This window comes from Phoxinus phoxinus (genome assembly GCF_949152265.1).
Source record: "Phoxinus phoxinus genome assembly, chromosome: 15".
NCBI lineage: Eukaryota > Metazoa > Chordata > Actinopteri > Cypriniformes > Leuciscidae > Phoxinus > Phoxinus phoxinus.
Genome location: NC_136890.1, coordinates 19,271,701 through 19,299,693, shown reverse-complemented (window position 1 = coordinate 19,299,693; position 27,993 = coordinate 19,271,701). Strand labels below are relative to the sequence as shown.

General features: G+C 39.4%; 1 protein-coding gene across 5 annotated transcripts in view; it reads left to right on the top strand.

Annotated features, from left to right (window-relative positions):
• Window positions 1-27,993, top strand: part of grid2 (glutamate receptor, ionotropic, delta 2) — a 394,784-nt gene that overhangs the window by 32,274 nt on the left and 334,517 nt on the right. For 4 of the 5 annotated variants that reach the window (XM_079637090.1, XM_079637092.1, XM_079637091.1 and 1 more), the window contains exon 2: window positions 21,099-21,254. In XM_079637090.1, the coding sequence (XP_079493216.1) occupies window positions 21,099-21,254 (156 nt within the window). Of the gene's footprint in view, window positions 1-21,098; window positions 21,255-27,993 lie in introns of those variants that run through there. The other variant, XM_079637094.1, reaches the window with a different exon arrangement.

Here is a 27,993-nt window from a genome sequence, read left to right as displayed (position 1 = left end):
TCTAGTATAGGGGTTGAATTACTTCAGATTTTTTAAGTCGATATTTATGTGATTAAAGTTGAGTGACGTCGACAAGTTGCTGATTAAGTCATTAATGAACAAACATGCCTGAACTTTGAGCTGAGACTCTCAGCCCAAAGTTCATATGACACAGCGCTACCCAGTACCCACAATGCTATTGCTCCTACATAACTTATTTTATCAGTTATTTTGTCTCTGTTATATTTCAAGCAAATTTCTGCTTGTTCTAAATCAGATACAGATAAAGTAGCGCAGTAAAGTTTACATTTATATGAGTGCATTAGTGAGAGAGCGATTGTGTGTGAATTAATTCTACCTGTCAGAGTCTGTCTACTAACAGTGAAGCTGTGGGTTTTAGTGACTAAGAAAATATGCTAGTCTAGAACTTTGAGCTACAGAATGTTTCTGTGTGCGCGCAAACTGCTAATGATGTGCGAACTACTGTCTGTATATGCGTGCGTTTCTATGTAGCAACTACAATGTAGTAATGTTTAAGGTATTTGACAGGGATTTGAGCAGAGGATTTTGTCAAATTTTTATCATATACTGTATATAGAATTAAAAGTTATTGTTTTGTGTACTATTACATTATTTGGCACCAGTATTCACTCTGCTCACTCTCTCTTATATTATTAAGTTTTGCTTTGGCCATATCTTACTTTAACTTTACAGAAGTCTTCTGGCATTCTGGAGAATACTCTGATATATTGCATTGTCCGACAGCTCACTCAGTTTATACAATCTGCCGAGTTCCCTATGTTGGAATTGTTCTCCGCTACTCCATGTATTGGTGTTTATTTAATACTGCATTGCTGAAGGCTTCTCTTGATCGTCTGCAGGCTGAGGAACCTTCAATAGAATGTTTAATGGAAAACATATAGCTCTGCTCACATTACCATTTAATAGGATGTGATCTGCTTGGACCATGATTAAGACCTCATCTTGTGCATTGAAAGAGACGTACAACGGGTGGATTTAGCTCATACAAGCATACTGTGCGAGATGTTAATAATTGAGAAGGCATCTGTTCCAATTAATTTGCCCCTTCATATCAAATCCCCATTTAAATTTCCAAAACTGGGTCACCGTCTCTATAGCATGATGGAATGAAATGAATCGGCTTCTTTATATCATTACATTTGAACACTGCAGAATCTTGCTCGTCTCTCCAAAGACTTCAGGTCCCCTGGGCATTTGGCCCAACCGAATTTAAAGTCGCTAGCGCACCGCACACAGGCTTGTGTGGAAATCAGAATGCAACTCTCCACGCTGGCTTCCTTTGAATGATGAAGCAGATATTTATAATGTCTTTGTGATACAGAAACCTCATTAACCTCATATTATGTTGATAGATGCATTAACAGATCCTTAGCGCTGTTTAGGATGTGAGGAAGTGGGCTTGATTGTAAAAATCCTCTGTGGGCGCGATGTAGTGCGCATTTCTCACACGGAATATTAAGTTGCGAGATTCTTCTCCATGTCTCTCCCTCTGAGTTGTCTCCTCCAGGCTAAAGCATGTGTGATTCCCTGTAGTAGTGACTGATGCATAAGCTGTAGCATGGCTGTTTTGTGAGCCTGACATTACACATGCTATGATCACATGTGCTGTTTGCCAGGCTTATGAACATGTTTGTTCTTTGTCTTTACAATGCAGTGCAAATACATTCAGTGCCATGGAGGGATATAGGAATAATTTCCAAGTATTAGTTGCTCTAATGAGGATCATCCCTGGTCCTGACGCTCTCCCAGTGCTTTACAGTGCGACTTAGTTGTTGCTATCCATGTACACCATTTGATCTCGAGCTGGAAATGATTAAAGCGAGATGGGAGACCTCAAAGTGGAAGGCTGAGAGACCAAGGGCAATCTGGCTCCATCTGTTTCATAGAGAATCTTTAAGGAGCGCTGCACCAAATGTGTAAATCTCACCATGCTAACAGTGTCGGATAAAAGGCGTGAGCCGACAACCATTTGGAGGTGAGACACTCAGCAGTATTCTATCACGCCTGTCAATGGCAGATAGAGCCTTTTTTCGGAGGTTTAGCAATTCACTCCCACCTGAGCCAAGAGCAAAGCTACTCCAGTGGGTTCTGCTTTTCGAGGAGCACAAAACTCTCTGACTTCCTTTTATCCTCCCTCGTTTTTACAGAACGACATGACATTTCCCATATATCACGGATGTATTGCGCCACAGATATGTGCTTCGCTGCAAAACACGTCAACTTGTTATTGAAAGTCAGAAAAGGGTGTTTAAATGTGGGTGGAAGCTCTGCGATTTGATTATCGCATTTTTATTTGTTTATTCTTAGGTGCGCATCAAGAAATAACCCCATCTGCGAGCAGCCTGACTGACATTTGGCGGAGACGGAAATAGAGAGCAGTAGAGACCAAAACATGGTGCTACAACCCACAATGTTTTTATTATTGAACACTTCTGGTATACGGCTTTCAGGCATTTCCGAGGAAAGATGAACTCTGCCCTGATAGCTCACTTCAGCACAAACAGCCTTAGGTGCCTTGGGTAAAATCAGAGCTTTAAGCTTTTTGTGTACGTTCAGGGTCCAACACTTGAAGCTCGAGCTGCAAAGTGTGTGTTTTGTGGTTTGTGTGCTGTAATTTTTCTCTTGTGGACACTTTTGCACATCTGATCTTGTTAAGTCTAAAAAAAAAGAGTGAGGAAACAAACTAACAAGTCAATAACACATTGTCAGGTTTGCTATACGTGAGTGTAAGTTGTCTATCACTAGCCCCTTTCACCCATACAATTTTTACTGGTAACCATTAAGAGATCATGTTTGAACAGGACCTTTTTTTTTTAATACCGGTAAATCAATGCTAATTATCCGGTATGAGAACTTGTAACACTACCAGTAAATTACTTGTATGATACCATGTAGTGCTGCACGATTAATCATATCGCAATCGCGATGTCAAGTCTATGCGATTATATGACACAAAATGCTATGATTTTATGAAATAAATAAATTTGGGGCTGTCAACGTCAAAGGGATTCGGAGTAATTTCAACCTAGGGTCCTTAGTTTGCACCATGACGCTAAAAGCTTTTTTTCCCTTGGTCGAACATTATTAAAGTTAGAGTTTATTTAAATAACACTTGCCTGATGGCTTATGCTACCGCTAACATGGAGGTCGAGGTCACTTCTGTGATTTGGGAAAAGCCCGTAAAAGTCCTGGCAGAAAGCCATGCATAAGGATGTAGTGTAACGACGCCCAGTTCCAGGAATTAACTAATATTTTGTTGGTAGTAACAGTTTGCAACAATTATAAGTTAACACTAAGTTGTCAACACTTTGGAAAAAATTATAAAACAGTTTTGGATATACCAAAAGATTGCACGCTTTTACGGGCTTTTCCCAAATTATGGAAGTGACCTCGACGTCCAGGTTAGCGGTAGCATAAGCCATCAGGCAATTTAAATAAACTCCTGATGTACTTACAAACTTTCCAATGCCTCATACAGAACCTATTTGTACTACCGTAGAAGTTTGGTACCATTCCGGGCATTATTAGTGGGGTAATTTACGAGATACAACCTTCGGATCCATTAGCGCCTGCACTAAGCCATTCGGCTGATATCTCTAAATAAGCTTTAACTTTAATAATGTTCGACCAAAGGAAAAAACGCACACACACACACACACACACACACACACACACACACACACACACACACACACACACACGCACACACACACACACACACACACACACACACACACACACACACACACACACACACACACACACACACACACACACACACACACACACACACACAGAAAGACACGCGCCAGTATCATGCGCACAGACAGCACGCCAGAATACAGTTCTCTTTCGTGCTTGAACTTACAATAACACACATTTATGCCAAAATGTCCGTTTTGTCTAGTATCTTCATAACACGAGCAGACTTATTATGGACGTAAAGAGTTCAGCGTCTCTGTCAGCAGCGACTGGTCTTAAAGAGACAGCAGTCAATAAAGCTTTCTGTCAGTAAGTTAATCAAAGAAATTACTCATTGCTCTTGACTAAAGAACTTTTGTAGCTTCAATAAGGATTAGTCTATTTAATTTAGAATTTATGCAGTGCAGACTGTTTGACAACTTTATTCAATTTCGGTATATGTCCTAGGCCTACCTGTTATGGCGCTTTTCCATTACCAGTACCAGCTCAACTCGACTCGGCTCGGCTCGGCTCGGCTCACGTTTCGCTCCGTTTTCCATTGCAGACAGTACCTCCACAATAGTACCTGGTCGTCAAAGTGATGCGACACACACCCGCTACCCACACACACAGGAAATCGAGTGTATGCTGTTTTACATAATATTAGTAATGGGTATATCACGCAGTCTCTGGCAAAACTATTTAAAAATGTCGGGGTTATTCAGGATCATGCAATGATGATACAGTGAATAGTGACGATTCTCTCTGACCAATCAGCAGTCTGCCGTGTGTCACGTGACATTTTAGTATCGCCTCACCTTGCTTAGAACCTCGCTGAAGGTGATACGAAAAAAAGTACCTGGAAGCAGGTACCGGTACAACTTTTACACAGTGGAAAACCAAACAAAGGCGAGTCGAGTCGAGTCGAGGCGAGCTGGTACTGTGTAGTGGAAAAGCGCCATTAGACAGTAAGGGACAGGGCACAGGTAAATATGACATTCATTTTTTTATTATTGAGAGACAAATAAGTTTGCAAAGATGTCAATATTTAATTTGGTAAAACATATTATTTTAATTTGAAACCAGTGTATTTAGTTTGAGTTGAGAAATACACATTTCAGTAATATATATATATCACTATATATATATATATCACTAATCTGTGTGCATTTTACTTGAGAACCAAGCAAGTTTAAATTACTCATGAAACCATTTGTTTATTTTATCGCAATCGCATATTGCATATCGCAATCGCAATATTGACCTCAATAATCGCAATGACATTTTCCCCAAATCGTGCTGCCCTTTGTTTGCAAAGAATTGGATTGTGTATGAGCATGTATAAGGTCAGAATGCGCTGATGTTAGAAGTCTACTTTGGGCCAAAAAGCTCTGTCTTGAGTATGTAAACATGAATTAGACAGACGCCTGCCCGCTGTGCCATGCAAGTTTTTTTTCCATTCATCCCATATTTTTAAGAACAAAACCATGTTCTGTCACTTCTGTGTGATCATCCCCTTACGCCTGTCTCAAAAAAAATTTGTCAAATTGGATAGATTCTTCATCCAGATGGATGACGAAAACTGCAGCTTTTAAAGGTAATTTCCAATTATTGACATGACAGAGTACTTTGGTACTGATTTGTGAATGGTATCTTATTGGTTAAAAGAGACAACACTTGCTTGTGTGGACAGCAAGTTGGTTTTTCTTTTATGTGCTTTTAAAATTGTGTAAATTTTTCAGTGACATGCCATATCTGTTTTTAATGTCACATTGTATTGTGCATGCAGAAACTAACAAATATCGGACTGATTCGTGAGTCGGTTCGTTCTAAAACTTACTCTCATATGTAATGTTGGAAAATTTGATTAATTTTAGTGAAACCGTCCCTCTCAAACAAATTTCTTCCATATACAATGTTGGCTAGTCAGTTTCATGCTAGGGAATTGTTCATGCTAGAGAATTTTAACGAATCAGTCTGTCCTAAACAATCCTCTTCATATGTAATGCTGAAAAGTCTGGTGAATCGGTTTGTTCTATACGGTTCCCTTCTCTCACATGTAGCGATTAAAAAATTGGTTATTCTAGTGAATCAACCCTCTCATATGGTGTTGAGAAGTCCGATTCATTCTGTACGGTCCTCTTCTCTCTAATTTGTAATGTTAAAAAGTTGGATTCATTCTAGTGAATTGTGACCCTGGACCACAAAACCAGTCACAAGTCGCACAGGTATATTTGTGGCAATAGCCAACAATACATTGTATGGGTCAAAATGATCGTAATCATAAACGAGAACACACACACGCACACACATTTTTGTTAGTAGCTTGTAATGTAGCTAACTCAAGTTTAATTCAGTTTTAATGGATCAGTTCTATGGATCGATGTTGTTCTCTGATTTAAAAAAAAATATGTTTTTGTCTTTCATTGTGCTGTTCCGTAGATTAATTAATGAACTCATTTCACATTAGGGTGGTGTGCCAAAGAAAAACAGGAAACAAACAACAAAGAGATTACTTTTTCTTTTCAACACAACAGTGCTGGAAAACTGTGGGACCTCGCAGACAAGCCTGGAATCAGGTTTCCTGACAGCTCGGGGAAATCTGTACAATAGTACAACACACACTGTATGGATACATCAGTACTCAAGATGAGAGCATGCTTATCCCTCCTCTTACAAAAGCCTCTCCCCCCATTAACGTCTTTGTTATTGAAGCTCACAACAGTATTTTAATCATTCAAGGATTACATATTCTTCAAAGGGAAAACCAGCACGCATACGTTTGCACAAATTTTGCTCGGAAGGCATCCAGTACATACACAAGAGATTTTCTCAGCATCATCTGTTGGCACATGCACCGCCCAATCAGAAAGTTAGCAGCAGGAAGGTGAATTTGAGACTGGTTTAAACAATGAGCAAATTTGACAATTGTTACAGCATTAAAGTAGTGATTTGCACTGATTGTACACTGATTATTTGTTAGTTAGATTATTAATAAGTGGAGCATTTTCTGGACTGAAAGAATGAACTATAAGTACAGAAATCTTTATTAGTTGCGTTTTGAGTAAAGATGCAAATTAAAAAGTATATTTGAAAGGATTTGACCAATTCTGTCACTTTATATGCTTATACAGTAGCATTTTCCAGATCAAAAAGTTGTCCAGAAGTTTCCAAACTTCATGACAATTCTTTGAACTCAGAATATCAGTCCAGGAATTATTATTTCAGCATGACTCACTCAAAACTACAGTTGCATTGGCAGGAATCCATCTTTTTTTCTTTGAGCCGACAATGTCATTCCTCATCACACTGATGTTTTTGTTCCTTGTTTACACAGAAATAGCCCCGTACAGATGCACCGTGTGCTTATGTAAATGCTTGACTTTTGTTATGCTAAGCACTCCGTCCCTTTCATCATTTTTTCCAGCTCTTGGCTGGCTGCTAAAGCAACCTCACCTGAATGTTTACGTTCATTGTTAACAAGATAGTATATGTTCAGTGCGACTTGAATTTTACCTTTGTGTTTAGCAAGAATTATTGCTGGCTGCAATGAGGTAAGCTTCAACAGGCATGAATAAAATTTCTCACAGAGAAAAAAAAGTATGTAAATGGACCTTTAAACAGATTAGGGAAAGGACATATAAAGACTATGCTGATCTATACAACAGACATTAGGCTGAACAAAAATACTGCGCCTTTTTTGGTCCTTTAATTAAATGTTTGATTTTTTTCCCCCTTGACTTTGCTTCTCATAATAAGCCGAGTAATTAATTTCTCTCTGTATTTTGGTGGTTGCGTGTTTATCTGAAGATCCTTATCCAATGGTTGTTCCAAATGTATTGTATGCTATTTAAATGCCAGAATTTAGACATTGTATTGTTCTTTGTAATCTTGATGGAAATAGATAACCGGTAGAACTTAGTAAATTTCCCAATATCAATTCCTTGGCTATAATTTAATTTAGATTTGGGCTAAATGCAGTAACAAAATGCATGCAGAAATTCTCAGGATTTGACACCCCCTGAGCCCTGAACCCCCTTCAAACCCTGTTTACCTCAATCACGTCATAATTTAGCTGAGATATATAGGTCACAAAATAGCTAATTTATGAAAAATCTGTGGACAAGCAAGTGATTAACATTCCAGACTACAATTTCACTTGCAATTTGAACCACTAATACGTGATGATTGCTTGCAATCTGAACCGTTCATTTTTCTTCTGTGGCAAATTCCGTTCATCTTTTTCCTTGGCAAATTGAATACACTACCGGTCAAACGTTTGGACACATTCCGGTTTTTAATGTTTTTGAAAGTACACTGAAAAAAATTATTCATTGGATTTACTCAATGAAATAGTGGACATTGGTTGCACACATTGTTTGCTTTGGTAGCCACTTAAACAATTGTGTTCCATCAACACAGATTATTCATGTTCAATCAACACAGACTATTCATGTTCAATCAACAAAGTAAACCATACTAACTATAATTTGATAGATCTAACAGGTGACCAGTCTCCCTTTTTTCAGTGCATGAACCAATCTTAAATGCAGTATAAAGTTTACACACTCTTTCAGCCGAAGCATTTACTAAAAGTGTTGCTGAATCAGTCCACTACCTAACCAAATGCTCCACTCTTCTCCACAATGGTAACCCTCTGTAAATTTAATGGTTCTAATAATTCGATGTAATTGAACATTAAACACAGTTACAAACTATCAAGTCTTCCCCTTTTCTAATTTTCTCAAAAACACATAAAATAACACTTAATTTCAACATTTATTCTCTCTTAATTCAGCCATATGCAAAGCATGCTGGGAACTAACAAGCACCGCCCAGTTTCAGGTAATGCAACACAAATCATTCATGTAATCCAACAAAAATTAAGTAAAAAGTAAACTTAAATTTTACATATATTTAAGCAGATTGAACACAATCAAATTAAGTTTGGACAAAATGTATATAGCAATTGTGTTGCTTAAGCTAATTTTAATCAAGCAATTTGAACAAGCAGCAAAAATATTTTTTTTCAGTGTAGCCTCTTAATCTTACCAAGGCTGCATTTATTTGATCAAAAATATGAAGTTATACTGTGAAATATTATTGCAATTTAAGTTAACTGGTTTCTGTTGTAATACATTTTAAAATGTAATTTATTCCTGTGATGGCAAAGCTTAATTTTCAGATGATTTTTCAGAAATCAATCTATTTTATTTATATAATATTGATTATGTTTTATTTGTGTGATATTTGTATTTATTTTAAGCATAAAATAACAATATTGTGCTTAAAACAAGAAAATACTTAAGATATAATAACTGAAGATATACTGTAATTGTCACGGGTATGGTGCGGATGAAGACAGGCAGAGGCCTAAGGTTCCAATTCAAACTTTTACTATAACAAAACTTAACCAAAACTGGTACAGGCAAGGGTAACACTCTCCATACAACGTAACATAAACAAACATTGACCGACCACTGAAGGGAGAAAGACAGGAACTTAAATACACAGATGACAACGAGTGACGACAGGTGAAGACAATGAAGGGTGATTAACTGATTAACTGATTAACTAGACAGGTGATGAAAATGAACTAATGAAAATGACGACAGAGAGGAAGAAAAACACTGAATGAGAAAAAACAACCTAAAAGTCCATGGACACAACAGAAAACACATTAACAATGTGACAGAACCCCCCCCTCCCCCCAGGCGCGTCCTCGCGCCGTAAAACATCCAAAGGGGTGGGAGGGTGGGCGCCCTGGAGGCTGATGGACAGGTGGCCGATCTGGAGCAGGAAGCCTCCAGGGCGGAGCAGGACGTGCAGGTGGCCAGGGCGGAGCAGGATGAGGGCGTGGCCATGGCGGAGCAGACGGACCCTCAGGCGTCCATGGCGGTGAGGACCCTTCGGGCGGCCATGGCGGTGAGGACCCTTCGGGCGGCCATGGCGGTGAGGACCCTTCGGGCGGCCATGGCGGTGAGGACCCTTCGGGCGGCCATGGCGGTGAGGACCCTTCGGGCGGCCATGGCGGTGAGGACCCTTCGGGCGGCCATGGCGGTGAGGACCCTTCGGGCGGCCATGGCGGTGAGGACCCTTCGGGCGGCCATGGCGGTGAGGACCCTTCGGGCGGCCATGGCGGTGAGGACCCTTCGGGCGGCCATGGCGGTGAGGACCCTTCGGGCGGCCATGGCGGTGAGGACCCTTCGGGCGGCCATGGCGGTGAGGACCCTTCGGGCGGCCATGGCGGTGAGGACCCTTCGGGCGACCATGGCGGTGAGGACCCTTCGGGCGGCCATGGCGACCGTGTCGGAAGGGCCTCCACGATCCCCTCAGAGGACTTATTGCCCCCCCCCAAAATTTTCTTGGGGAGGTCAGCACTGGACTGGACCAGCGGCGAAGAGGGCTCTGAGCTGACCGGGGCCAGCGGCGAAGGCGGTCCTGGGCTGGACGGGACCAGCGGCGAAGGCACTGGGCTGGACGGGACCGGCGGCGAAGGCTCTGGGCTGGACGGGACCAGCGGCGAAGGCTCTGGGCTGGACGGGACCAGCGGCGAAGGCTCTGGGCTGGACGGGACCAGCGGCGAAGGCTCTGGGCTGGACGGGACCAGCGGCGAAGGCTCTGGGCTGGACGGGACCAGCGGTGCAGGAAGCTCTGGGCTGGACGGGACCAGCGGTGCAGGAAGCTCTGGGCTGGACGGGACCAGCGGTGCAGGAAGCTCTGGGCTGGACGGGACCAGCGGTGCAGGAAGCTCTGGGCTGGACGGGACCAGCGGTGCAGGAAGCTCTGGGCTGGACGGGACCAGCGGTGCAGGAAGCTCTGGGCTGGACGGGACCAGCGGTGCAGGAAGCTCTGGGCTGGACGGGACCAGCGGTGCAGGAAGCTCTGGGCTGGACGGGACCAGCGGTGCAGGAAGCTCTGGGCTGGACGGGACCAGCGGTGCAGGAAGCTCTGGGCTGGACGGGACCAGCGGCGAAGGCTCTGGATCGGCTGGTGTTACCGTGAGGGAGGAACCACAAACCCAAAGAGCTCTGTCCATAAACTCAATAAAAGGTAGATCTAAGTCCCTGAGCAGCAAAATCTGGGCTAGTGGATCATCAAGTCCTCTCCAGAACCGTTGCTTCAGAAACTCCTCCTCCCAGTAAACATCCTGATGAAGATGCAGGTATACGTCCACAAACTCCTCCAATGAACTCCCATTCTGATTAAACAGAAATGCCTCCATAGCGTCCTCCTCCATTACTTTTTGGGTCGGTCAATCTGTCACGGGTATGGTGCGGATGAAGACAGGCAGAGGCCTAAGGTTCCAATTCAAACTTTTACTATAACAAAACTTAACCAAAACTGGTACAGGCAAGGGTAACACTCTCCATACAACGTAACATAAACAAACATTGACCGACCACTGAAGGGAGAAAGACAGGAACTTAAATACACAGATGACAACGAGTGACGACAGGTGAAGACAATGAAGGGTGATTAACTGATTAACTGATTAACTAGACAGGTGATGAAAATGAACTAATGAAAATGACGACAGAGAGGAAGAAAAACACTGAATGAGAAAAAACAACCTAAAAGTCCATGGACACAACAGAAAACACATTAACAATGTGACAGTAATATAGGCTAATATGTATTTTTTGTAGTGTTTGAGGATTCTCCCCCATCATTGTCCACTATAAATTGACCTAAATTCCAGCGGATTGGTCTGAATATTATATGCAGAGCTGCAAAGCTGTTAGACTGTGGGCGAGTGGAGTAGTCGGGGCTGAGTATAGCCTGCTTTGCTGGGAGAACTTGCTTTTTTCATCTCCTCTGCTCCCCCACTCTCTTGTCCTCCAGGCCACCCACTTCTACTGCAGTGATGAATAAAACAACAGACGCCGGTTTGTTACGTTTGTGCTGACTCTCTGTGTTTTAAATGAAGCACCAGACAAGCGCAGCTACACTTACAAGTAGTGCCTTGCTTCGTAAAACGCATACTCGTGCGTAGGTCACCAGGGGAAGGTCAAACGTTTTTTGAATACTTTGGTCCATTGGAAAAGATTCCATGCCTTAAATGGACCATTGGTACTAAATAAAGAATGTAAACTGTCCCCTGATCACTGAGGTACATAGAGAGAGAGAGAGAGAGAGAGAGAGAAGCCCCCATGGGCGGGTGGATGCTATCGGTGGAGCTTTTAAGTTTGAACCCATTCACTGCTTCATTTCTGCTCATGCCTGATATGCTCAGTGATGATGGATGATGGGCCTGGGCGCTTTGTGTTAGATCTTGCATATCTTCAGCCAAGCTTGTCTGGAGCTGACCAACCTAGTTTTAAATTAATCCATCCCATCTCTCTCTCTTCCTCGTCACCCTCACTTCTTTGACACCTGAATGAGTGGGGCAAGTCTGTGTCTTCTCATGCAGAATTTTTTACCAAATTACATCAGTGTCAAGCAGGCGATTGCTTCCAGATAATTTACCTCTCAGCTGAGATGGATTTGCATTATAAATAAGGGAATATTGCCAGTCTTTGATGCTGCCTTATTCAAAATAGCCTTAAGAACTGTTAAAGTTGCCTAACTGAGCGCAGACACCTACTTAAAGTGTCACAGTCCTTGTTTATCATCATCTGCTTAAGTTTCAGTGAGTCTGGCTATCTGCTTTAAAATGTCACAACAAACTAAATGTGCTTTCGTAGCGAAAGCTTGTGCTTAGCAGCTCCGTTTGAAAAATCTTCGAGAAGGTTGTCTAGGTTTACAGAGGATGTCAGAGTCTTCTAACCTGTAATTCTGGTTGATTTTCACACAGACCTGCAGTAGAAACATACATTTTTCACCCACATGCACATTATGTATCATAATAGATTGGCCTTTTCAATTATATGATTCTGGGCACATGTTGGGATTCTCCTGAGGGCATCAGTACTTAGCGCCACATTTAAAAAGCAGCATTTCTACCTCATTACCGAGACCACCTGTGTGTTTTTCACACACTGGCTGTGTCTGAACACTGACAAACGGCAGCACCTTAAAGTAAAGAAAAGGCGCATTCAAATTTGTCATAGCCTATCTTCTAAAATGCCTTCATCTGGCTTATTTTTGTAGGCATCGTAGGTGTATCCTTTCCTGCCTATGATATCCCACAATTATTATTACAATTAAAAATATTTTAAAATGCTATTAACTTCTGTGAAGACACAGCTGAATTTCCAGCATCATTACTCCAGTCTTCAGTGTCACATGATCCCTTAGAAATCATTCTAAAATACTGATTTGCTTCTCAAGAAACATTTCTCATTATTATCGATGTTGAAAACGGCTTAATATTTTTGTAGAAACCTGATAAAAAATTTCAGAATTTGTTTGATTATTAGTAAGTTCAAAACAACAGTATTTATTTCAAATAGAAATCTTTTGTAGCACTATAAATGTCTTGCTGTCATTTATTTACTGACGCCAATTTTCGAATGGTAGCGTATTTCTGTATATACATGTATAATGGATATATTATTATGTCTGTTGACTTGAACATGTAAATGGATGGTCCCATCTGTCAAGTTTAAGGGTAAAAACAAACAAACAAACAAAAACATTGGTACAATAACATGTTTCTTTTAATTTTTAGACTGTCATCCCCAATAGATTTATCTTTTTGAGTTTTGCATCTTATGGGACTGAATAGAGTTGACAAAAAAGCCATGTGGGCAAGAGAGAGGGGTACAGGATCGGAGCCGTGAGTCAAATTTTGGTAGCCTGAAGTGCAAAAAATGTCAGAGTGCACGCCATGAGGGCTTAGACCCCTGTAGTCATATTTAACACAACCTTGAAAATGGCCAAGAAAGGCCTCCCAGAAAGAGGCAGAAGGTGCAATATGACTCAATCTGGCTCATTCATCTGCATTGTCGCATATGTCGAGTTCAAGTGTCCATAAAAAAGAATGGTATTGTTATAATGTTCACATTTAGCATTTTTATAGCCCTTTATATTGTGTATGAAGGCTTAATGTTATATGAAACGTACCCTTGAATATGACTGACAAACAGCACTTTCAATTCCTTTATGGGAACAAAGCTATAGATATGGTTGGGTTCATTAAGCATGGCATCATTTAAACTGGAAAGAAAAGTGTTAATATGTAACTGGATTCAGCCTCTTCACACTGCAGCTCTGATGAATGCTGAATATTGAGTGGTGGGTAAACTTTAAAGGATTCAATAGGTGATCTGGAAAATGCTAACTTTAGCCTGCTAGCATTGAAAGCATACGAACCCACCCTCCCTGCAAACCGCCGTCCAAAGCCAAGCCTCCTCCAAACCGTGCACAGGCCAGTAAAAAAACAAAACATTATTGGATTACACTATGTGTCATTCACTGGGGAGAAAACTTTACAGTACAGTGAGGGGGGAAACAGAAGCGCTTGCTTGCATATAAGTATTTGATTGTGAAATGACTCCAGTTCAGAAGTTGACATGCAGGAAAGAATGCACTATAATTCAGCTTTATTCATATGCAATTTCAGGACATACTAGAGCTGCAACACTGTCAAATCTCACTGAATTATCTGCATATAGGGCAAAGTCAGCGGTACATAGAACTGTACTGTCAAACCTGAAATGTAGATATTGCCAACGAATGAAATGATTGAATTAACATTTTATGGTCCTACGCTTTCCACAAAAAACAAAAGATTTAGACCGCTTAACAGTGATTGCTATCAGGATATGAGGAGACTTTCAACAAGCATAACAAAAAAAATGAGAATCACCTATTGCACCTTTTATTAATGAGGAATCAGCATCCCAGCAAAGATTCAAGATCAGTTTTCATTGTAAAATAGGAAAAGCTACTCTAGATATGTGAATTCACAATTTAGATCTAGATCCACAATCGGCTTCTGATGGAGTGGTTAAGTAAATTCAATTTAAATTTACAGTTTATTTTCAGCTTCTGACTGCATTTCAGTTGAGAAATAAGGATTATAGTCATTAAATATTTGGTTGGTTAAAGCTCTCTGGAATTTGTTCTAGATCATTAGGCATGCATTAGGCACCATGCCTTAAAGCCTGTCTGACACCAGTTTCCTAAGGGAAGGCATGTAAAAGCACTGGTGGTTATTGACTTACAGGCACTCTTAGGTTTCGGACCTCAGAGCAGTAAAGGCGCTTTCCTGATTTAGGTGAGGGAGCTTTCCAGCCCCTTGGGACTGTATGTGAGCTCAGGTTCTCGCATCGGGTAACACAGATGGAGAGGAGCCAGAGCAACAATCGTCAAACCTTACACAGAGGTGAAAATAACTCTTGGCTTGCCCCACTTTCCCCAGTTTCTTGTCTCATTTCTTCTGCGCCTTTCTGTCTGGTGGACAGCGTGACTCATTGTTGGACTGTCACTCTCTTAATGATGTCAAAGGGTCCTTCTCTAACAGGAGTCATGCCTTCACGTGCCCATCTGTCTGAAGACTCAGCAGCCCCATTTAAGCCAGGTTTGATTAAATGTCAGAAGCAAAGATGTGTGCAAAAGGAAAAGGTGAAGGACAGCAATGCAGGATGGAAATTGCTTTTGAGGGGCAGGGGAAGCTGGCAGCTCAATGCATTAATGATGAAGGGAAATTAATTTACATTGTAATAATGAAAGTGTGTCGGAGCCAGAGGGAGGGCAGCATGCAGTATCTTTTGCAGAAGAAATAGCATCTTTGGGAATATTTTTCAAATTACTCTCAAAATGGATAATGCGCAGCAGGTGTCTCATTGCACACATAGGACGTGTCAAGCCGTCAATAGGGAAAGCTTTCACTGGTGTTTTTTTTTCCCCGGCCAAAGTATTTAATATGGCCGTCACTATGCACTCGACTCTCCTAAATGAGAATGGGACCTGGTGTAACAGTTTTAAACACATGTGGCTCAATCACAGCTCCTTGTCTTGTAACAGCTGGAGCACAAATAAACAGTGACTTATAGTTTCGTTTGGACTTATGTTACACTTTTTTTTAATGAAAACTAAATTAAGAGTACTCAAATTCATTTCATCAGATTAGACCAGTGTAAGGTCTACCAATTTGGCAAATCTGGTTAGCTTTGATGTTTTGGGGTTTCAACACTTTTGAGACTGTCAGGGTGGAATATGAACCATATTGACTAATTGTAATGGTCAAAATGGCAGATGTAGACCCGCTATACGATTAAAAGAGCCAATTACTTTTTTGTTTACTCTAATGCATCCACTGCAACAAAAAATAAATCATATTCTTAATGAGTTTTTATTGTCTAATTTTCCTGCCAAAATATCTAAAATTCCTCAAAACAAGAGACATTTTAATTGAGAAGCAGCACTGCATAAGATAGGCCTATTAAGTCTTCTAAGATCTGGTTACAAGTTAGTACAAGTAAAAAAAAAAAGAAGCTTAAATTCTATACATTAAATAAGTCTTAATATTATATGTAGTGATGCCTCTGAAGTAAAATTATGTCTTTTGAGGGATTTCAGATATTTTTCCTGAAAAAAAAAAAAGTGTTTAAAACTCTTTAAGAAATAATTTGCGTATTGTGTACATTAGCTGACCTTGCCTGAAAAAAATCCTGCTTGATTTTTCCTATTTCTTTATGGCATGATTTGAGTTTAAAGAAGCCAAGTACAGTATATGATATCATTACTGGTCAGATTTAATTCCTGATTATTATTATTATATTATTATAAGTATATAATTAAAGTTCTTCAAGTTAAAGGAGCTCATGTGCCGGGGGTGTTGCAAATATGGCCGCAGAATAAACTGATTTGCCCTAAATAAACGTTAACGCGCAGGCATGGCAGTAACCAATGAGCTTCTCACACTGATCGAAGACACAATCACAAATGCAATTGTTATGGCCATTGTTTAATCAAATATTTTTCTGAGATCCTCAACCTACATGACAAATTAATTAAGAATGTGGCCACATAAAAGTCTGAGAATGAAAATCATTTTCTCACTTGTACTTTATGCCTTAATTTAGTCTCTCTGGTTAAGCTAGTTAAGCAGCGCGGTCGAGACACCAGCACACGACATCCCATGCTGGGCATCAGTGTCCAAACCACAGCGTATTCATGAAGGTCTTTCCAGCTGGGGTGTCATCATTGTTTTAATACGGTCATGATAGGCTTTGTTAAAAATAACTGCAAATAACCACAGCGGGTTAGCAGTCGTTCATGACAGTTTAATTAAATTTCTCCCACGGCCCAATAAATGCAGGCACAGGCTTGAGGGTAGACCACCATACATCCTCAAACAAAAACCAGAACAGCAGCGTTAGTTTGCACGCTGGCAGACGACAAGAGGTCCGCACGACTGCAAAGCAAAAAATTGAGAGTTATTAATGGCTGACAGTGCGTGGCGGGCCACTGCCAGTATGATAAACAGTGCTCGGTGTTGCTGTTTTTATATCACATATTATATCAAGCCATTACTGCACTCAGTGGTCTGCAAAGCTCATTAATCCGCCTTGTCTCAGAGGTGTCACCGCAAACAGGCCGTCCTTTTTAGAGATGCGCCCCTGTGACCGTAAATCTGCGCCTAAGATGCAGAAATCCTCATGCCATCGCTAACTAATACATCATCATCATCAGGCCGTGCCTACGACCCATCATCACCAATGGCCAGAAGGGGGATCGGGGTTGCAACTACTTTATCCTTGTGTACTTTATTCTAACTGACGTACTGATCAGTATTGATCTGATTGACCCAAGAAGTCAAGGTTTAGCTGATTAGCATGGCCCATTTCAGCCTCTCTGATCTTTTGGTTGATGCCCAAACAAACGTATCTGTATTTTGTCAGAGTAGATGTTTTATTATTCTGAAATGGACGTTTTTCCCAGTTGGCTGCTTTTGACATCACAGCTCAGGATAGTTGCTAGTGAAGGGTTTGGGATTCAGTGCCCATGAGAAAAGTTCAAATTGCATTCTTCCAGGGGGTCCTAAGCAATTCGAGCAGTGCCTTTGAGAAGAATGCTAACGGATGCTCTCTCCAGGTATTATAGACCTCCCACACACCAAAGAGAGTTTCCAAATGGCAATTTGCTTGCAAATGCAACATGTGCCTTAGCTCTATTACACTGCCACCCTACTTACTAGGGTTTGAAAGGTTGAACCACAGAGACGTTTCACCCAGCTGCTGTCCTCTCAAACTGTCCAACAGTGACAGGCTTGTCAGTGTGCACCAATATAGAGCCTCTAGCTACTCTGACTGAAGTGTAGGAGGGAAGAAGTCGTCTTTCGTTTTCTTCAGGTCGTGGCAGTTCGCTGAGAGAGAACACATTGTAATACCCGCTTAAGGCCAATTATCCAAGCTCTTCCTCCAATGAATTTGACATTGTTTGAGAAGATCAGTGTGTTATTGTCATCAGTGTGAGACAGAATTATTGTGGCATTGTTCCATGTTCATAATCTTTTTTTATAACCTCAATTGATTTTCACATTTTTTTGTGTACGTTTTGATTGTCCTGTGCCCTTAGTTGAAAATTATTAATTAATGTAACAAATTATTCTGACTTGATCAGTGGCATGTCCAGAGTACTTTGACTAATGAATACAGACTTATTCAGAGATTCTAAAAATCATATGACTTAATAATGTGCATTTCTTACAGATAATTTAAACAGATAGTATACCCACCTCATGTTCAACGTAAGAGCGAACATGGGCATTTTTATTTAAATGTGAAAGGCTCCCAGTGTCAGCAGCTTCCAGTTATTTTAGCTGTACAAAAACAGTCTGTTATGCTGCTTGATGTTACACAGTGATATTTGTTACAAGGTGAATAACTTATGTTGCAACGTTCCCTTGACAGTTAGCAACATTGTTAATGTTAGAAATTACAATAAGCTGATTTTATCACACCAGGTAAAATAAATCGCTATTTGTAGACAATCAATTTGAGGTTAGCTGGTATTAATTAGCTACAATAATAATGTTATCAAACCAAAGCTGGTTCACCAAGTTGCACCAGGGACAGCGAACTTCTATTTATTGGGTAATTGAATTGTGTTCTTATATTTTTGTTTCGGATAGCCAAAGCTGAGTAAATATCAATTGATTAGCTGTCATTTCTTTACGCTGCTTCCAATCCAAGAGGGTTTATCAGATTTGATCAAAGGTCTCATCTCTTGGGAGAGAGCTAATCAAAGTTGGACCACCCATCTGGACACATCTATGTTATTGTGACAAGTTGTTGTTAAAGTGACACACAACTCTATGACTGAATCCAGTTGCCCTTGGTATGTCCAGTTGAGCCAGACTCAGTGCTATTTCTTTGCTCTTTGATTTATTTGATAAATTTGTCTTTTGCCTCGCAACTCAATTGCCCAAGAGCTTCAGCCTCTCTGCCTGTTTAGAGCCGCAATCCAGCAGCTTGTAAATCAGGAATCACAACTACCCTCTAATACTCGTGCACACTTACACTCTCTCGCTCATCCGAAGAAGAGAAGCCCCCATGGGATGGTGAGTGGGACTGATTAAGACAGGCAAGAATTTGATTCCTGTTGCTTTATTCCTCTTGAGAGTGGCTGCAGGATATTAATCTGGCCAGTGTTGCTTATGAGGACTTGCCACAGGCTCTTGAGTACTTTATTGTGGAATTATGTTTTGCTCTCAATCACACTACCTAAGTGCTTGAGGAAGTCTTTACCGCAGTTTGAACAAGCATCTGCGTCCTTTCAGCATTTTGATTTTTTTTTTTCCCGAGCTGTCTCTCTCGCTCTTTTTTATTATTATTTATTTATTTATTTTATATAATGAAACACAGTAGCAAGGTGCTTGTTATTGACATGCAAGTTCTCTTTAATGATATTTTTTAACATAAACATCCTTACAACAGGGTAAAATTACTTGTGAAGCAAGTGCATATTGAAGGTTTGTTTTTTCCCTCTATAAAACTCACTATATTTTGTTACCGGTACTTGTAATATATATATATATATATATATATATATATATATATATATATATATATATATATATATATATATATATATATATATATATATATATATATTTATATATTTATATATTTGTGTAATATATTATGCAATTTTTCAAATGTATCTTTTAGGAATGTTTTAGTAGTATAATACAAGATAAAAAAACTGATTAAGAAACACATTTTTTTTAGTCATTCCCTGTTCAACCTAATAGAATTCTGAATTCTAGATGGTTTTAGTTACGGTGGCAAAACAAATCAAGGCAGATGCGCATGGATTTGAGAATAATACCCCTTTACAGCATTTTCTATTGCGATGGATGAGATATGCGGCTTTAAAGAAGCTTCCACCTTGAGTTTTGTTTCTATGGCAACTCTATTCTTTCCTCGGATAAAATACCCATAATGATGTATTTTCAGAGGACAAAGTGAGTATTTTTGTAGTTTTTTTTTTTTTAGCTTTGTCTTGTTAAAGTCTTGACAGTTTTCACAGAGCCCTGAAGGTAGTGTCTTGACTTGGCCTGTTCACAACTGACCACAGACTCTAATGTGATATGGGCACATTGACTTCCTCCTGTGTGCCACTCATTGAAAGAGCACCAATTTGTCCCCACTACTGTGAAAATACTCTGCTTCAGCCTACTTCCTACGTACCGCTGAGGATTGACACTTTTTTGACGTAGCTCTCATGTATACAGGTCGACAAGATTCAATTTCCTAGTACATAGATATACAAGATTCAATTTTAGGCCCTGAAATACTGTTTTCCATTGCAGCTGGATCTGTAGTGACCAACAAGTGTAAATGAAATTGCTTAGAGAAACATTTGCACTCTGCCTGCACTTATAAAAACCTGACGTGCACATATGTAGAGAGATCATTGCACGTTTATTTATATACATTTTTGAAGACTTTGTCTAAAGCTCAAATAATTGGCAGTCTACATACCTTTTTACTTAAAAGCTGGTATATATTCTTTACCTTGTCTAGGATTAATTTATTAAATTAATAAAGTAAGGTGCTAAATTAAGCCAGACAGAGTAATAATAATAAAGCATTGATTTTTTTTGGCACAGCGCTGCTGTCTGGAACTCATTTTACGTTGTATATAGTGATGATGTTTGTGCTGTGCTAGGCTGTTTTCTAACTTTTTTGTACAGTGTGCACAAAGTCATTTATTATTTGTTGTTTCAAAAAATTTTGATAACACATTTTTTTATATTCGTATACCACATGGTTTGTATTACATTATCACATTTGCTGTGTTTGCTAATCAACTGGATACATTACTATTACAAATTACTTCAAATATTACTATAACACTCACATGAGAGTTTGTATTGATCAGGAATGAGATAAAAAAACATATTATGGAGCAATATGGATTCTGTTACTTTCAAGTGTCTTTTTCTGTGTCCAGTTGTCAACTATATGATCAATCTTAATATTATTATCTTGTTTTAGGGGCCATTTTTGATGAGTCTGCCAAAAAGGATGATGAGGTGTTCCGCATGGCGGTGGCAGATCTCAACCTCAACAATGAGATCCTGGAGACAGAGAAGATCACTGTGTCCGTGGAGTTTGTAGATGCAAACAACCCTTTCCAGGCAGTGCAGGAAGGTACGTCATCTGATTATTTAAATCTGTTTTGAGAACATACTCACGCACCTTTCTGGACTCATCCCCTTTAATGTGAGCCTCTATGGAATTGAAAAGCAATTCCAAAAATCCTGATAATCTAATATATGCATCCTTAATTCAATACAAATGATAATTAGAATTGAACAAGACAAAGAGAGTGGGTGGATAGATGGACAGACAGACAGACAGACAGATAGATAGATAGATAGATAGATAGATAGATAGATAGATGGATAGATAGATAGATAGATAGATAGATAGATAGATAGATGGATGGGTAGATAGATAGATAGATAGACAGACAGACAGACAGACAGACAGACAGACAGACAGACAGACAGACAGACAGATAGATAGATAGATAGATAGATAGATAGATAGATGGATGGGTAGATAGATAGATAGATAGATAGATAGATAGATAGATAGATAGATAGATGGATGGATAGATGGGTAGGTAGGTAGATGGATGGATGGACGGACAGACAGACAGATCTGTGAGTGGGTGGTTAGAAATATACTGTAGGTTAGATGGTGTGTTGTAGATGGATAGATCAGTGGGTGGGTAGGCAGATAGGTCATATAGATCAGTGGGTGGGTATCTAGATATGTTAGATCGGTAGGTTGGTATCAATAAAGGTTAAATAGATTGGTGGGTTAGTATCTAGATAGGTTAGATCAGGGGTGCCAAACAAAGGTCAAACACACCTGAAACAACCAATTAAGGTCTTCAGGATCACTTGAAAATTAAAGGCAGGTGTGTTTGATTATGTGGTTGTGGTTGGAGATGAACTGTGCAGGACAGTCGATCGGCAGGAGCAGGATTGGGCACCCCTGGGTTAGATAGATCGGTGGGTTGGTATCTAGATACAGTAGGTGAAATAGTTTGGTGAGTTGGTATATCTAGATAGGTTAGATAGATTGGTGGGCTGGAATATCTAGATAGGTTAGGTGGATTGGTGGGTTGGTATCTAGATAGGTTAGATAGATTGGTGGAATCTAGATAGGTTAGGTAAATCAGTGGATGGGTAGATAGGTTAAATGGGTGAGCATATGTAATGTAGGTTAGATTGGTGGGTTGGTGGGTAAATATGTTAAATAGAGGTGGGTGTCAAATAGGTTAGATAAATCAGTAGATGAATAGATAGATTAGATAAATCAGTGGGTGAGTATGTACTTTAGATATGTACTGTAGGTTAGATAGGTCGGTGGGTAGATAGGTTTGTGGGTGGGTATCTAGAGAAGTTAGAATTAGATAAATCGGTGGATGGGTAGAAAGGTTAGATAAATCAGTGGGTGAGTAGAAACTGTAGATATGAACTGTAGGTTAGATAGATCAGTGGGTGAGTAGGTAGTTATGTATTAGATCTTTAGGTTAGATAGAACGGTGGTTTGGTGGGTAGATAGATAGGTTAGATTGATCACTGGGTTGGTAGATAGATACTGTAGGTTAGATAAATCGGCAGATAGATACATTACAGTGTATCATATACAGAAATACATCATACACATGAACTGGAGGGTACTAAATGTTGTAAACACGGAAAATGTAAAGCAGTTTGTTGAAACAAACAGTTGTAGGCAGAGGAGTCAAAACAAGTCAATGTTTCATGCACACAGCGGAAGAATCATAGAGTCTTATGGCAGTAGGCAGGAATGACCTTCAGTGGCACCCTCTCTTACACCGTGGATGGATCTCTCTGTTGCTGAATGCACTCTTCATTTCTGCAAACATGCCTGGGAGAGGGTGGGAGACATTGTTCATGACGTTCATTAAGTCGGACACCATTCTGCTCTGAGCCACTACCTCCAGAGAGTCAAATAATGTTTGCATAAGACAAAAACCATGAATAGCCTGCATTTGTTTACTTGCTGTTAAAAATATACGTATTATGATGTAAATAGCTTGGCTGAACCTATGAAACCTTTATTTGTAGTCATATCCTCAGTTCATGAATTTAACTTAAAATTCCTTCACTTAAAGGGTAAGTATGGCTTAATTAGGTGCCTCTTTTTATCATTAGAATAAATTCTTGCCTCAGTCCTCCACTTTACATGCTCACTCGGCCTGATGTTATGCAATTGTCTGGATTCAACACTTTCATAGCATTCAGAGGTCAGCATTATCTCAGCCTCTACTATCTGATTTAAGATCAGTTGAATGATCTAATAATACCATGATGCTGTGGTTTCCTCAAATTAGTGCTGTTAGTTCTTGGAGCAGGGCCATTTTCTGTTATTCTGCGAGAAAAGAGGACAGGTACACGGCCCTTGGAATGGTGCCATTCATGCATCAGCAAGTTCACTGTGTTCTATACAATTGCATAGTTCAGTTAACTAGCACTTAATCTAACTTTGGCATCTTCCGCTGTATCTCACTCTCTCCTTATATAAAGTTTTATATGCTTGTTCTTATTTGTTCCAAGGTATTTTGAAGACCTGCTTCACTATATTTGACAATGGCACAATATTGGATTGATCTGAATTGTTACAAACAGAACAAGATGTAAACTCAGACAATGTGTGATACCTTACACAGGGAGAATTCACTAAGTAGGGATTATGTTGGTATGTTTATTTGCATGTGCTGTTTTTCGCGCAAGATTCTCTTAATGATAGATAATAGTGCAAAAGGCTACAAAAATTGTGCTCATACGCTCATACTAATTGCGTTAAGCAATTATCCACCTTACAGGTCGCTTCTAAGTGCTGTAGGTTTTTTTTTTTAGGATCATTAAAATGTGCTCGACTACACCGTGCATGCAAGTCCAGTCATGATGCTCTTCTCCATTATTTGATCATCATTTTGATGAATTACTGCTGCCACGATCAACAGAAAATGTGCACAAATACCTCTTTTCAATAAAAGTCTGTTTACTGTCTGCTTAGCATGAGCGGTAATTGTGCAACAATAATTGCACTAGGCAAATAGCACTGACTGAGACATGTTTGCACTGAGAAGGATTACAATGGCATTATAAATAGAGGCTAGTTAAGTTGGACTGCAGGTGGTAAGTGAATTAGATGTAGGGGTATGAGCTAAAATGCTGAACTACTGTTAAGAGGACATTTACATGTATTGTGAGTGATGTTATCTACTACATTTTGTAAGCTTTATTCTGGATTCAAGTTTTTTTTATTAGGCAAAGCAACTCATATTTAATGATACGTGGCTTTAATTTAAACGCATACAAAAATAATACATAAAAACAACAAAATTACATGGCAGCTTCATCCTTGTTAACTCTGTTAAGATATGTTAATGTAAACATGGCTGACATTTTTCTGACTCTCATTCCTCTCAATTAATTGTCTGTGACACTGTTACGCCAGTTGGCAAGCATCTCAGCTTTTTGTTCTCCTTCGCATCCGAGTGTGGATGAATTCAGTGGCGCCGCCATCCTTTTAGCCACTCGGAGTCTTCGAGGTGAAGGGTAGAGTGGGAGATGTTGTAGTTGACCCCTGTTATCTAATGGAGAGATGCATTAACTAACAACACCCTCTGCTTTTGATGGTTCTTCTCGCTCACATAAAGCGCTCCTCTGCTCTGTTTGTGTGCTTTGCCATCCTTTCTTTTGTTTGTTTGAAGATTCTCAGTGAGGGAGTCTAATTACAGGTGCACATGTGTTATGGTTCAGCATGAGCGCAGTCGATTCTGCTTCTTATGGATGTATGATTCTGGACCTCGTTATGTATACCTCATTTGTTTAAACATCTGTTTATCCCCTTAAACTCAGCTTCCTGCTATGTGATTAGATGAAACGCATCCAGAAAAGCTTGTCTCTCATGTACAATCTGTTCTAGCTTGGAACTTTTTAACAGGCCAACAGATAAAAAACAACTTTTGTCGTAGAATAAGTCCAAGATTTGACAGATTTGATAGACTCTCTAATGCGTAGATCAAGCTCACATCGCATCTGTTTCCCATAGCTCTTTTTTTATTGAATGTAAATATGCAGAATTCCAAGAATTCACATTAACGGAGATCAACATTTACACATGCTACAACAAGCATGTTACCGTTGAGAAATGTTTGAGTTACTGGTGAGAGTAGTAACTGTTAGCAATATTGTGCAGAGTTTTTGCAAATGAGCTGTGACATCCAATGAGAATGCAGGCAGCAGCCTACAATATTACACTCTTAGAAGAACAGATTCTATATAGAACCCTGAAGGGTTTTGTCATGTGCTTTATATAGCATTTCAGGATTCCCATCATGGGATCAATTTATGAAATTAGTTTTAATTAATTTTGTTTTAATTAATTTGTAACTTTAATTAAATTTTATGAATTAAACCGCTCATAAACTTTATCGCTAGAAACATTGAAATAACATTTTAAACAATAAAGTGTTATGCAATCATATAAGACATTACATACATAGAACCTTTTTGGCATATATTTTAAATTGAGTCTATATAATGTTTCTACACTATAAAAAAAGTTACTGCCTTAAATTTTTAAGTACAATCAACTTGGATGTTTAAGTCATTTAAACTTAAATTATATTAAACTGACTTAAAAACGCGTGTTGAATCTTGTATAATGTGTAAAAAAAAGTGAATTGCTTAAAGGATAATTCCGGTATTTAACACCTTGAGTCTATTCAGGCAGCAGACGATAACACAGAGACCAGAATAGCAGGCAGAGAACAGGAAACCAGGAACGTCAATAGAATGTAAACGCTCAGAGATATAGGCCGTAGCTGGTACAAGACTTCGCAATGAGCACTGAGAGAAGGCAGTTTAAATAGAGAGTAGAAGTGGTTGCACCTGTGCAAGTGATTAGGAGTGGGAACAGGACTGATGGGAAAAGTAGATCATTCATACACACCCCTAGTTGTCAGAAAACAACTGAAGTGAGTGATTTAAACATAAAAATATATCATCTATATATTAGCCCATCCCATTGCAAGTTTTGTCTATACATTTGTCTGAGTTTCTAGGCTGTGCGTTCGAGAAATTTCTCGAACGCAGGTTTCTCGAGAAACCTGTCTAGCAGATCGAGAAATTTCTTTCTTCTAATCCTCAGTATCTTGCTTGCAATGTCTGCATTTGTGTGAATGTGTGCGCATGGAGTGCTTTGTTCGTCTAGGTTCCTGGGTGCAGCGTGTTTCTTAACCAACAGCTGCTTGTCTGACCTGCCACATAAGATTGACAGATTCTCTTTGAACTCGCATCAGTAATTACAGTATGATCTTACATAAATGTATCTTGTTTTGTCCTTTTTTTGAAGCATCATCAGGCTCACCGGGGAGCGTGTCTGTATGAAAGGTCATAAGCACTGAAGGATGTCTGGTGAATTGACAGGCCCTTCACATACATTTAGATTCAGAGAAATAAAGCCATGTGCTCAATGCAGTATAGATTTATTTTTATTTATTTATTTCACCATAAACCACTGCTAATATGTATTGTGAACACCAGATCCTCTAATGTTGAAGAACACACACAAACCAGGGCTGTAACCACTCTAGACACAGAAACGTCCACATTTAGTAGTCGATCAGTATGGGTGATTCAGCAGTGTTGGATGTAACTCTAGGATGGGCTGCTTCGGTCCTGGAGTGCTGCTGTCCTGCAGAGTTTAGCTCCAACCCTAATAAAACACACCTGAACAAGAGAATCAATGTCTTCAGGATTAGCAGAAAGCTACAGGCTGTTGAGAGCTAAACTCTGCAGGGCCGAAGTCGCCCATTACTGGTGTAACTCATTACTAGTAATTAATTGCTGTAATTAAATTACATGTCCTTTGACAAAGTAAAGTAAGGTATTACTCTTATTTTTCCTGTAATTTAATTACAGTTACTTATGATGTAATTGGATTAAATACTGGATAGACTATAGAACGATTCAATATAAAACAATAGTGGATTTAACATAAAAATGTAACGTCTGATGTGTGTAAATACGTTTAAATTTACACCTTCTCCATTTAAATACTTTAGTCAGTTTAAGAATAATTTATGCTATTTTTAATTATTTATTTGATAAGTTTAGATAAGATTGTTTTTGTAATCAGTCTCTTAAAAAATATATAATTTTTTTATTTCGATTTATCTCCCATTATATCGGTTATCGGCTTTCAAATATAAAGAATTATCGTTATCGGCCACAATTTTCATATCGGTGCATCCCTAATCAATTTTTTAAAATTATTTTTCTTAAAAGCAACATTGCATAAGATTTGTTTTCATAGAAATATGTATTTCACACAGTGTATTTTCTCTTACTGCACTGCCACTGCCTGATAATTTATAGATAGTGTCCTCAGAAGACTGTGGTGTATGTGCTAGTACCACGAGCTTAAAACAGCCTATCACTATGGATACTGGATTTGTGAAAACGCTTTTCCAGAAAACATTATAATGTGTCAGTTAGAAGACCCCCACATAATAGTTTTCACAGAACGGTGTACTGAAGCGTCCTGGCATCGTGACATTGCTGTCAAAATGCAATCTGGTCCTTTGTGATATAACTGGTGTTTCTTTTATATTCTGCTTGATACAGTACTTATTATAGCACATATACTGTTTGACAAGTGTTTGACACTGTAATGAAGTGTGGTGCATTGTGGAAGGTTTTTATTATTCTTTATGTCCAATGGGGACAATGACACCTATAATGTAGGGTCAGTTTATACATAGAAATTACTTTCAAGAGAAAGGGACTGATTATTAAAGGGGTCATGACATGAGAAACCAAATTTGCCTTGATCT